General features: G+C 36.4%; 1 protein-coding gene across 1 annotated transcript in view; it reads right to left on the bottom strand.

Annotated features, from left to right (window-relative positions):
- Nucleotides 1–10,091: 10,091 nt before the first annotated feature.
- Nucleotides 10,092–13,192, bottom strand: part of LOC149211073 (multisubstrate pseudouridine synthase 7-like) — a 405,145-nt gene continuing 402,044 nt past the window's right edge. The window contains exons 18-21 of the mRNA XM_089396894.1: nt 11,528–11,565; nt 11,220–11,288; nt 10,568–10,922; nt 10,092–10,367 (exon numbers count right to left, since the gene is read on the bottom strand). Of these exons, the coding sequence (XP_089253020.1) occupies nt 10,338–10,367; nt 10,568–10,922; nt 11,220–11,288; nt 11,528–11,565 (492 nt within the window). The 3' untranslated portion in view covers nt 10,092–10,337. The remainder of the gene's footprint in view (nt 10,368–10,567; nt 10,923–11,219; nt 11,289–11,527; nt 11,566–13,192) is intronic.

Below are 13,192 nucleotides of genomic sequence, written 5' to 3'. Positions count from 1 at the left end.
GAGGCAAGTGAACTTTGATTTCTGAATAATAAAATACTTGCTGTTATTGCTCTTATTCTATGTTCTGGGTATATTTTTCCGCATGTTTGGTATTCTGGTATCATCTTGTAGGATTAAGAGCATAACAACGCTGGTCAATAGTCTGAAATTTCGATTTTGTTTTAGCCCAAAAAATTTGTCCTCCTAGCCGCACGTGAGAGAGAGAGAGAGAGAGAGAGAGAGAGAGAAGATGCCCAAGTTGTATGAACCAATCTGATGAAGAGAGAGAATGATGTGCAAGTGAATGATGTCCAAATGAGGTGTGAGGTCTCTTATATTTATACACTTTGTTGTGGGTGAAGAGACACATCCATTGGGCTTCTTGAACCTGCACTAAGTTGAGGTTGCCCTGAACAATTTGTACATGTGAGAATTTGTACATGTGAGAGAATAAATTCAAAATCACACTTCTGCTTGTCCGAATGAGATGATCTTTGAATCAATCTTGGACCTCTTGAAAAGAGGAATCCAATGCAATAATCATCCCCATCATATGAGCTGTCCCAAGGCAGAATTTGACCCTAGTTTCTGATTTTAACACTTTTTCTTCACTCATCTACAACAAATGGAAAAGATCTAGGATTTGCTATCCACCTTGCCTTTATCAAACCTAATTCAAAAATCGGCATCTTACCCTAAAAACCCTAGCTATTTGACTCCATCACGCAACCAAGCCCTACATCAACACAACCTATCCAAAAGATCTAGCCACCATGTGAAAGTAAGAGAGAGACCTCTCTGGATTGAAGGGGCTAGCCTTCAATCTACAAGTTGGAGTGAAAATCTTACTTTGAAAACTTCTCTCCCACAACCAAGACAAACTTTCTGAGTGCTAATAGATGCTAGGGTATTTGGGTACTAAAGGATGGGACGTATTTTGTGAATACGAAATATGGATGCTCACTACTGGAGTCTATTCTTTACACATTAAGGCAGTCAAAATTCGAAACAAAGAAAATGGTCACTGTCTCAGAGTTGAGACTTCTCTGATGTTAATCATTTTTCTTAATCTTTTCAGATCCATCACACTGAGTTTTGAGAATCGATGTTTCGAGCCAACAAGTGTGGCTCGTCATCGGGATTGAAAGTTGAGAAATCCAATCAAGATCAATAGTATAAATGGAGAGAGATAGATATAAGTTAAGATATAAATGAATGCTAAAGAAATCTAAAAAAGAAAATTAACCCAAGAATAAAGAAAAAGAAACAAAATTAATAATAAAAATATTAATATATATAATAAACATCATTAGTATAATAGAATAACAATATATAAAATAATAAGAGACTATAGCCATAAATACCAAAGGTATCTATATGTTCAAAATAATTATTAAATAAGGAAAGACCTAAATTAAAGTAATAATAATAATTAACATAATAATGTAATAATATAGAAATAAATATAGCAATGATCATTTTATAGCCTGATAAATCAAACAAAGATTATGGCTCAAAGCACGATAAGGCCAATTAAAGGAAAATATGTGATCTATACACGTGTTGAACATTTGAAGTATGATATAACGAACTTGTGTTTTCTTTAAAGATGTTGCATTGTATATCAGAATGTGTTCAGAAGCACGATGTTGTTTTCAACTTACAAGTTCTTAAAGTATTGATGCCATTTATTGTCATGAACCTTGCACTACTAAGTAAAGGCCCTAGAAGATGCATTGCATATGCTACTAATATTGATTGTTGATGCTAGGGTATTTGGGTCAGTCAAAAGTAAAGGATGGGACCTGTTTTGTGAATATGAAATATGGATGCCCAGTCCCAGAGTCTATTCTTTGCACATCAAGGCAATCAAAATTCAAAATAAGGAGAATGATCATTGTCTTGGAGTTAAGATTTCTCTGATGTGGTCCCGAGTCTATTCTTTGCACATCAAGGCAATCAAAATTCAAAATAAGGAAAATAATCATTGTCTTAGAGTTATGACTTCTCTGATGTGAATCATTTTGCTTAAAAAAAAATTAGATTAATCACACTAAGTTTTTAGAACTGAAGTTTCGAGCCAATAAGTATGGCTCATCATCAAAATTGAAAGAGAGAAATCCGATCAAAATCAATAATATAAATAGAAAAGATAGATATATGTTAAGATATTGATGAACATTAAAAAAGTCTAAAAAATAAAATTAACCAAAACTGAAAAAACTAAATTAATAATAAAAATATAAATATATAATAAACATCATTAATAATAAAATAATAAGAAACTATAACCGGTAATACCAAAGGTTATAACTATATGTTCAAAATAATTATTAAATAAGGAAATACCTAACTAAAGTAATAATAATAATTAATTTAATAATATATAAATAAATATTATAAGGAATATATTACTAATATTTTATTTATATTATTATTATTATTATATATTTATATTTATATTTTTAATTTTGTATAATAATTAATTTAATAATATATAAATAAATATTATAATGAATATATTACCAATATTATATTTATATTATTATTTATATTATATATTTATATTTATATTTTTAATTTTGTTTTTTTGGGCCTTTACTTGGGTTAATTTTATTTTCTAGATTTCTTTAAAGTATATTTGTCTCTCTCCTATATTGATCTTGATCAGATTTCTCACCTTTCAATCCTGGTGACGAGCCATGTTGACTTCAAACAACGTTTCTAAGTTTTAGTATGGAGGATCACTGTCACTAACATATACTTAAAGAAAGCAGACATTGATGGAACAAGTTTGTTGACATGGCAAGCTTACAATGAAGAAGACGATGAATTCCTCTTCAAGTTTGGAGACCGAAGTCCTCTTGAGAAAAATAAGTCTTTTGCAGAACCGGAGGTGTCCTTATTATTACCACTACTTATTGCCTTTAGTATCTCACTGTTATATAGGTCACTGTATCAATGCTATCAAGGTTACTGACATATTACTGTGATACAACATGGTCACTGCTATATATAGGGTTACTGGCTACTGCCAAACTCCATGAAATCACTTGTCATGTTGACCATAGTTCATATATCAATATTACGAGCCACAAAGATTTAGTTATGGACTAGAGATATCAAGATGATCCATAGAGATAATCGTGTGAATCAGAGCCACTGTTACAAGACATACGAGCCACTCTTGCGAGCCATAAGGAAAGCGAGCCAGAGCCACTGTGGTATACAAACACAGAGTGTGAGCCACAAGGAAAGCGAGCCAGAGCCACTTTGGTATACAAAGACAGATTGTGAGCCATAAACAAATAATGCGAACCTCATGGGCCACAGTTGATTAGATACGAGCCTCCACAGATATAAATAGTGAGCCTCGGTAGAATTGCGACCCATGGAAATAAGTGTGAGCCACTGTAGAATGCAATCCATAAAGAAAAGTGATGCCCCAAATGTTAGTTTGACAACGAATTTGGGTAAAATGTAGTTAAACAATTTTTTAACGAGTAATTTAGTTATGTAACGGTAGTTATTCACATGAATATATCGAATGCTCATGTAGATGTAAATTCATTCTTGAATAAAGCATATACAAATTCAGTTTCATTTTTCTTGGTTTTCTCCCATTTTCTTGCTATTCCTTCTACAATCTCTGCTGTTATTTCTACAAGTGGTATCAGAGCTCGAGAGCCGAGCGATTGGGCATAGGCGTGAAGATTTTTGCTGAGAACGCTGAAAGCGTGAAGACCTTTGCTGAGCGTAGGCGTGAAGGATTTTTGCTGAGGAGAACGCTGAAAGCGTGAAGACCTTTGCTGACCGTAGGTAATGACCTTTGCTGTGTAAAACGCCGGAAAAAAAAAGACCTGCGCTGTTGCTATCTGATGCGTGCTCCTGCTGAGCCCTTTGCTGTGTAAAACGCCGGAAAAAGACCTGCGTTGTTGCTATCTGATGCTTGCTCCTGCTGAGCGTAGTCCAAAAAAAAAAAAACTGAGAGTAAGGCTGTGTATGCATGCTGGCCGGTGGTGCTGGGCGTGTGGCTGCGTCTACTTGAGACCAGTGAGGCGTGAAGGGCTGTCGTCGTGTCTGCCAGTTGCTGCAAGTAGGATCTGCGTGAAATCCGGGTATTGATCGGAGTTTCCAGATTTTTTTTTTCCAGCATAAATTTTTTTCTGAAGTTTGAAATCAAGTCAAGTTGTGGTTTTTAGAAAAATATTGAAAAAAAAGGGAAGGGTTTGCAGAATTTTTTTTTTTAAAGACAGCAGCAGATTGAAAAAGTTGTTCAGAATTTTTTTTTTTAGACATCAGAGATTGAAAAGGGTGTTGTTTTTTTTTTACAAATATTGTAGAAGAACAAGTTTACAAGGGATTTGCACGAATGTTGTGAAACTAGAAAAACAAAAGGGTTTACAAGAAACAAAGGATTTGAAACTTGTCTTTCTGTTTGAATTGGGGAAGTTATTTTTTTTTTAAAGCCTTAAATCCTAGGAAGGAGGAACAATGGCCAAGATGTCGAATGCAAGATTCGAGGTGGAGAAATTCACCGGAAAGAGCAATTTTGCTCTTTGGAAACTGAAGGTTAAGGATCTGCTTGTGCAACAAGGGTTGCACAAGGCATTGGATGGGGTTACTAAGAAACCTACAACCATGACTACTTCAGACTAGGAGGACTTGGATGCCCGAGCTCTCAGTACCATCCGGTTATGTCTAGCGGATGAAGTTCTCTTCAACATCGTTGAAGAGACTACGGCGTCAGGTTTGTGGGAAAAACTTGAAAACCTTTATATGACAAAATCATTAACCAACATAATTTATCTGAAACGACAATTATACAGTCTTCGAATGAAAGAAGGTTCAAGCGTTGGAGAACATTTGAATGTTTTTAATACACTAATTTGTCAATTAACAGATATGGAAGTCAAAATACAGGAAGAAGATAAAGCCATAACCTTGTTGTGTTCTCTGCCTGAATCATGGGATCACTTCGTAACCTCAATCAGCTTCAGCTCTGCTGATTCTTTGAAGTTTGAATCAGTCGTGGGAGCTCTTCTGTCTGAAGAAGTACGAAGGAAATCCAGCACTGATACAACTGCATCAGAAGCCATGGTCGCTAGAGGACGCTCAAAGGAAAGAGGAGACAAACCAAGGGGGTCTTCCAGGTCAAAATCGAAGGGCAAAAAGTGTAAGGCAAAATGTTGGAATTGCGGTAAAGTTGGACACTTGAAGAAGGACTGTTGGAAACGTAAGGAATCCGAAAACCTGAAGAACGAAGCGAATCAGGTTGATTCAGGTATTGTAGACGAAGTTTTATCTGTTGAAGAATTGTGTATGATATATGAAACTTCACCTGAATGTAATGTCTCTCAGAGTTTTGATAGCTGGCTGTTAGACTCTGGTGCTTCGCATCATATGTGCCCACATAGAAACTGGTTTACTTCGTATGAAAATGTAAACGGTAGTTCTGTGTTTATGGGTAACAATATGTCATGTCAGACTGTTGGGATGAGAGATATCAGGATTAAGATGTATGATAACACAGTTAGGACATTAACTAGTATTAGACATGTACCTGATTTGAAGAAAAATTTAATCTCTTTAGGAGTGTTGGATTCAGATGGTTATAAGTTTACAGGTCAGGATGGCATTTTGAAGGTCTTCAAAGGTGCTCTTATGGTTATGAAGGCAGAAAAGGTCGGAAATCTTTACAGGTTAAAAGGAAGTAATCAGGTCGGTGAAGCAGCGGTTGCGTCAAAAAAGGAAGAAGCAAGTACTCGTCTGTGGCATCAGCGTTTGGGTCATATGAGCGAGAAAGGTCTTCACATACTGATGAAACGTAAATCTCTTCCCGGTCTGAAATCCTTGAATTTAGATTTCTGTAAACATTGTGTGTATGGAAAACAATGTAAACAGAGATTTAAAGTTGGCAATCATAATAGTAAAGATGTTTTAGACTACATTCATTCTGATCTGTGGGGGCCTTCCCCTGTTATGTCATATGGAGGTGCATTGTATTTTTTAACGTTCATTGATGATTACTCTCGTAGAGTTTGGGTCTATATGCTAAAAAGGAAAGCTGATGTATTCAATGTCTTTAAACAATTTAAAGTAATGGTAGAGAAAAGAACAGGCAAATCTATTAAATGTCTAAGAACTGACAATGGTGGTGAGTTCACTTCTGTTGAATTTGAACAATACTGTAAGGATGAGGGCATTGTTAGACACAAAACTGTTGTTTATACTCCTCAGCAAAATGGTGTTGCTGAGCGTATGAATCAGACTCTTATGGAAAGAGCCAGAAGCATGATCAACAATGCTAACTTGCAAAAGGAGTTGTGGGCAGAAGCAGTATCTACTGCTTGTTATTTAGTTAACAGATCACCTTCAGTAGCGATTGATTGTAAAATTCCTGAAGAAGTTTGGTCAGGTCAGTCTTGTGACTATTCTCATTTGAGGATATTTGGCTGTGATGCGTATTCTCTTATTCCGAAAAATCAGCGTTCAAAATTAGATCCAAAGTCGAAATGTTATGTCTTTGTTGGGTATGACTATGCAGTGAAAGGATATAGGTTGTGGGATCCTACATTGCGGAAGATAGTCATTAGTAGAGATGTAACATTTGATGAATCCTCTTTGTTAAAATCAAATGTTGAAAGAGTTGAACAGGAACAGGTATCGTCGTGTCAACGAGTTCAGTTGGATGCTAGATCTTTCGGTGACAGTCGAAAGGAAGGAGAGACTTCTGGAGACAAAGGTGTTGAAGACACAAAGGAAGCCGTTGAAGCTTCTGAACCAGTGCAAGTTCCTGAACCAGTTCAACAACCAGTCACTCTGAGAAGGTCAACAAGGGAAAGGAAAACTCCCAAAAGGTATGAAGATTCTGCTTCATCTTTTGCTTTGGTCACTGAAGATGGGGAACCGTCTTGTTATCAAGAAGCGATAGATGATACAGATAGCGAGAAATGGAAAAAGGCTATGGAAGAAGAAATGGACTCCTTAGCCAAGAACAATACCTGGGATCTTGTAGAGCTTCCTGAAGGGAGAAGTGTTGTTGGATGTAAATGGGTCTTCAAGCTGAAACGGAAAGTTGATGGTAGTATCGAGAGATATAAGGCGAGACTGGTAGCAAAAGGGTATTCTCAGGTTGAAGGTATAGACTTTCATGAGATTTTTTCTCCAGTTGTAAAACTTGTTTCTATACGTACTGTGTTGGCACTAACTGCGTTGCTTAATCTTGAGTTAGAACAGTTAGATGTTAAAACAACTTTTCTACATGGTGATTTGAACGAAGAGATATATATGGAACAACCAGAAGGTTTTGTACGAGGTCGCAGCAGAAGATTAGTTTGCAAGCTCAGGAAATCATTGTATGGTCTAAGGCAGTCTCCCAGACAATGGTACAAGAAGTTTGATTCCTTCATGGTGAGCCAGAACTTTATAAGAAGTGAGTATGATCATTGTGTGTACTTCAAAAGTTTCAATGGCATATTTATTATATTAGCTTTGTATGTTGACGATATGCTTATTGCAAGCAAAAGCATGGAAGAGATCAACAGGTTAAAGGCTCAACTCTCTAGGGCGTTTGATATGAAGGATCTTGGAGCAGCAAAACATATTTTGGGCATGGAGATACATAGAGACAGGAAAAATGGTAAGCTTTGGTTATCACAGCAGAAGTATGTGGAGAAGGTACTTGAAAAGTTCTCTATGAATAATGTGAAACCTGTTAATGTTCCCCTAGCTTCCCATTTTAAGCTTTCTTCGGTTTTGAGTCTTAGAGCCGATGAAGAAAAGCAGTATATGTCTCATGTACCATATGCAAATGCGGTAGGCAACTTAATGTATGCGATGGTATCTACAAGACCTGACATTTCACATGCAGTTGGAGTTGTCAACAGGTTCATGGCAAATCCAGGTAAAGAACATTGGCTAGCAGTGAAATAGGTGCTTCGATATCTAAGAGGCACAAGAGATCATTGCATCGTCTTTAATGGTAGTGAAGGATCAGTCTGCAGATATGTAGATGCTGACTATGCAGGTGATTTGGACAAAAGAAGATCTACTACAGGTTACGTCTTTACTCTTGCAAGTGGAGCAATTAGTTGGATGTCAAAGCTTCAAGACACGGTTGCATTGTCCACTACCGAAGCTGAATATATAGCTGCTTCAGATGCCAGTAAAGAAGCACTCTGGTTAAAGGGTTTGCTCGATGAAATTGGAAGAACACAGGAGAAAGTGAGTGTACTTTGTGACAGTCAAAGTGCTATTCACTTGGCCACAAACCCTGCCTACCACAACAGAACCAAGCACATTGATGTGAGATATCATTTTCTGAGACATGTGATCGATGGTGGAAAAGTAGCTCTTAAAAAGGTCCATACACGAGAAAATTGTGCAGACATATTCACAAAGCCAGTTACAGTAGAGAAGTTGCGGTGGTGTTTAGCTTCTCTTGGCTTGCAGGAGAGATGATGAATGAGAAAATTGTTGTCAAGGTGGAGTTTGTTAGTTTGACAACGAATTTGGGTAAAATGTAGTTAAACAGTTTTTGTAATGAGTAATTTAGTTATGTAACGGTAGTTATTCACATGAATATATCGAATGCTCTTGTAGATGTAAATTCATTCTTGAATAAAGCATATACAACTTCAGTTTCATTTTTCTTGGTCTTCTCCCATTTTCTTGCTATTCCTTCTACAATCTCTGCTGTTATTTCTACACCAAAGATATAGTGAACCACATAATGCGGGCCACTGTAACCACAAAACGAGCCACATATAAAGTCAACGAGCCACAGAGAGGATATACGAACCACTGTACATCAATGCAAGCCATTATGTATACGTATCCAACCTCAAATCACAAGAGCGAGCCACTGTGTATATGTATCGAGCCTCATATACAAGAGCGAGCCATTGTGTATATGTATCGAGCCTCATATCACAAGAGTGAACCACTGTGATAATACCACAGAGTATAATGAGCTATGGAAAAGATGTGAGCTAATTCCGAATGAGCCATTCTGATTGGCCACCTATAGTCATTTTGGGACATGGTGTTTCACATAAGGGAGCCGACAAATGTACTTCAAGGAGGCCAACCTTGTAAAACACAAAATATGATTTTCCTTTTGATATAATTAAATATATTAATATGAATTATTTTATATGATGGTGTGCCCAAGTAAAGTTGTCACATTAAGGAGTGCCCACACATTAATAATAACAATATTTCTTTAACCAGTGTGAACTTCCTTTTGGGGTGAGATGGGCTTTCCTTGGGGTTATTGGATTCCTATGGGGAAATTTGTCCCATAGCTGCCCCAATTTTCAACACGTTTGACCTCACACGTGTAGCAGACAGGCCGAGACTTTCTGGGCATCTTCACTGGAACAGTTTGAGATTCTTTGCGGAAGGAGCAGGTCTGAATATCGACCTATTTCACTGGTTTTGATCGAATCTTCAAGCAACATTTCATCTCATCTTGTGGACAATTTGACTTGGTAATATTGCTGGTGAGTTTGATTTTGTTTTTACTAGAAGGATTAGATGTGTTTCTTCATGAACTGAATAATTTCTCTAATGAAAAGGTTTAAAAGGTTGTTGGGTTTTAGTCCAAGTGGGTTTTCTCAGGTTAAAATACTTTTCTTGTTTGACTGTCTCTTTATAATCCCACTGGCATTTTTTTTGATCCCACTAGCATTTTTTTTTTCTATTGTTGAGATATTCTGCATAATTACTTTATGATGAATGTGAATACAAGAATGATTAACTTAAGAAATCATAAGAAGTAATTATCAAATTAAAAGATCCTTGAAAAATCATCACTTTTATCTCTACTGGAATTGTACTCCATGCTCACATCTTGCGTACATTGTGTTTACTCTTTCTTATTATAATATTTTAAGGATTTGGTACATAACAGATACAAGCTAAGCATCACCGGAAGAATGATTTGAAATGAAATTGCTAACACTAAAAGATAAACGACATCCATATGCAATAAAATACTATAATAATTTTTGAATGTAATTCCATAGATATTGTTAAAATTTTACTTTAGACTACCGAGAAAAGTAGCCCGACAACATAGGTGAATCGATAAGAAAAAAGAACAATAATTTCAGAGAAACTGCAATGACTGCACGAATCTTAAATGAATAGGTTAACGCAATTTCTCTTCATAGTTCCTACAAAATTATGGTAAGTGGTGGTACAAAATTACAAATGACTTGTACTCCACTTCTTACTCGTTGCAACAAAAATATGCAGTCAAACTTAATATGTAAATAGATAATACAAAAACCGTGCAAAATCCTGTTCTTGATGTCAGCAAACTATTTTCAGATCAGTTGTCGATCATCAGTTCAGTCATTTAGATTCTTGTGGAAAGCAGTCTGCAATAAACACGGCAAAACCACATGATGCGCATCAACATATGAAGAAAATTTCATGACTTAAACAAATAATTATTAATAACATAAATAGAACTCAATGACGAGAGTGACATGCACAGATTAATATCCCTCTAGAAACTGTCACAAAGAAAAACATAACCATTGCAAAGCAATACAAATAAAATTTTCCAGAAACATACCGAGGTAGATGTTTTCAAGAGTTCTCGGATAGCCATTGTTGCGTAGCATGAAGTGGGTAGGGTAAAGCTCATGAGAAGAGCAGTGAAAGATGCAGATGCAGAATGAATAACAGAATTTGCTTCCTTCAAATCTGCTTTTATGTTTATTTCATCGCTATCCTTAGCTATGGAATTCTGCTTGTCCTCATCGACCAGCTGTTCAGAATTCACAGTCGTAGAATGCTTGTCATGGTCCACAGGACTTTCATCTGAGGATTTCTGTTTAAACTGGTTGTCTAAATTATTACATTTAACTATATTATCAAGATCTGTTTCCACCAAAGGTTGTGTGGGGTCCTCATACTTGACAATTTCCCTGATCAGAAAGTTTATTTTGTTAGAAAAAACAGCCTGTTTGACCCAACAAGACACGCCTGTATACGTATGAACTAAACCAAGTATATGAGTAAGAGATTTAAACAGTGAGAACTTAGAAGATTCTTCTCATAGAAAGCCCTCCTGATTGCAATAGCAAGAACCAGAGATAAACTCAGAGGCTAGAACTTCCAGGCACAACTATCATTTCAGAGAAAGAATTAAAGAATTAACATGTGTCTCTTCAATCAAAACGCACTTAACATTCGGCCACAATCATACTTCGACTTTCACATACCATATAAAATCGATTGGCTTTTGAATCAGTCGCCTATATGCTCCTGGTATGTTCGTAATTGAAAATTCTCTGAAAGGATGAGATTCAACTCAAAAATCAGAAGAGTAACACATTCATGAATAGAAAGAAATGAAACAAGACAGTGGAAGAAGATTTGCAATCAATCAACAGATACTAATATTATATTTCTGATTAAGAAAAACATCACCACATTGAGATGAATAAAAGGTAATCTTCCTCCAAAATATTTTGCCTTGCAACTACAACAAAAGATTAATCTAATATTGACATTAGATCTAGCAACTTACTTCACATTGTGAGAGCTGTCTCTCAAGTTAACCGAATCCTGGATCAACAAAAGCCCGATAACAAGAAAGAAATTAATTCTACAACTCATGATCAATTTTACCGAAAGAACAAAATACTTAACCGAGGCAACTGCAAAGGCATTGGCGTAGCAAGAATTTTGTAGTCTTTACTGTAGAAGATTGTACATTTTCAACATTACAGTAAACGTAAAAGATCTGGCAGAATGATGCAAATATCAAATAAAATTAATGTTATGAAAATGGATATACTATAGACAACCTGCAGATTCCTATGAAAGAGAAAAAACAGATAACAGATGCTCGATAGCTCCACGGAGATTTATCAAGCTCCGGTCCAATCATTGCAATGGACTAAAAGATTAACGCAGAGGCTTAAATTGCATGGCTTTGAATGACAACTCTAACATTGAATGGAAGTATATGATTGACAATCCAAACAATTCAATATTAAAGTATGGAAAATTATGTCAAATGCAATGTCACTGGTCATTATCAGACCACTCAGTTGTTGAAATATGGCAGCTCAGGGAGACATTCCCTCCACTGGGAAACCTTCCTCATCCGGATAAGACCCTACTAGCGCTTGGAAAAATTTAATTTGGTCAAGTAAAAATATTATTTTTCATGTGTAACCCACATCTTCATAAAAGTACAAGTCGGCCTGGGCAAGAAAATTCAACCTCCAAAGACTCGTATAAATAGCCCACACTTGACATAATTTGGAGGCATCTCATCACACATCTTCTTCTCATCTAATGGTTTGTACACTTCTGAATTGCAGAGCTGAATTCACATGTGCGAAGGCGAGAGTCTATTTTCTGTTCCCTGAGTTCAACTTCTGTTTGAGACTGTTTTGACCAGCATTGACCGTGGAGGATTTGACCTTGTTTGACTGATTTTCTGATCTGTTTGGAAGGCTGAGTTGACTGGAAGGTTTATTGAACTTTTTCAGAGCACTTTGACCAGTATTGACTTCAGATTCTAGGCTAGGGTTTCCACAGGTCAACGCCTTGACTTTGACCAAATTTTGTTGGAGATTATGGATTTGACCGAACTTGGAAGGCTAAGTCAACTGCTTCTTTGACCAAATTCTTTGGAGGACCTTGACTGTTGACTGTTGACTGGTTAGGATTGCTGCTATTGCGGTTGACTTTGACCAGAATTTGCGGATTTGACTTTTGACCAAAATTTATTTTTTGGGCTCATCTTGGATTGGATATTGGATTGGTATTTGGGATAGTCAAGGCTTTTGTTAGGATATTCCGACACATAGGAAATAGTTAAGTATAATTTGGTCTAGTGAATAGTTAGGTAAAGTGTGTTTCTTTACTATGTACTTTTTGTAACTTACATTCCGACGATCACGATATGTTCTAGACATGAAGTGATCTAACAGTTCATTCTCTCCTCGGTATTACCAACACTTGATCCGTGGCTTAACACCCGATTGGTCTATGATCTCTATTTAAAGAGCATGGAGGGTCATTTGTAAGGTGACTATTCATGAGAGAAGCTTATGTAAATTTTCTTTCTTTTACATTAATAAATTCCCTGGAGTGGTTGCGTTGGCTCAGGGCATGCACTGTTTCCCTCTTTGAGGGTTTTAACCACGTCAAGAATGCCGGTGTATCGATCTGTGATCTG

Source organism: Pinus tabuliformis, chromosome 1_2 (assembly GCF_031772625.1).
Source record: "Pinus tabuliformis cultivar Carrire ecotype Pingquan chromosome 1_2, CPIR1, whole genome shotgun sequence".
Taxonomy (NCBI): Eukaryota; Viridiplantae; Streptophyta; class Pinopsida; order Pinales; family Pinaceae; genus Pinus; species Pinus tabuliformis.
The sequence above is the reverse complement of the archived record's forward strand: the minus strand, read 5'-3'. Positions and strand labels throughout refer to the sequence as shown.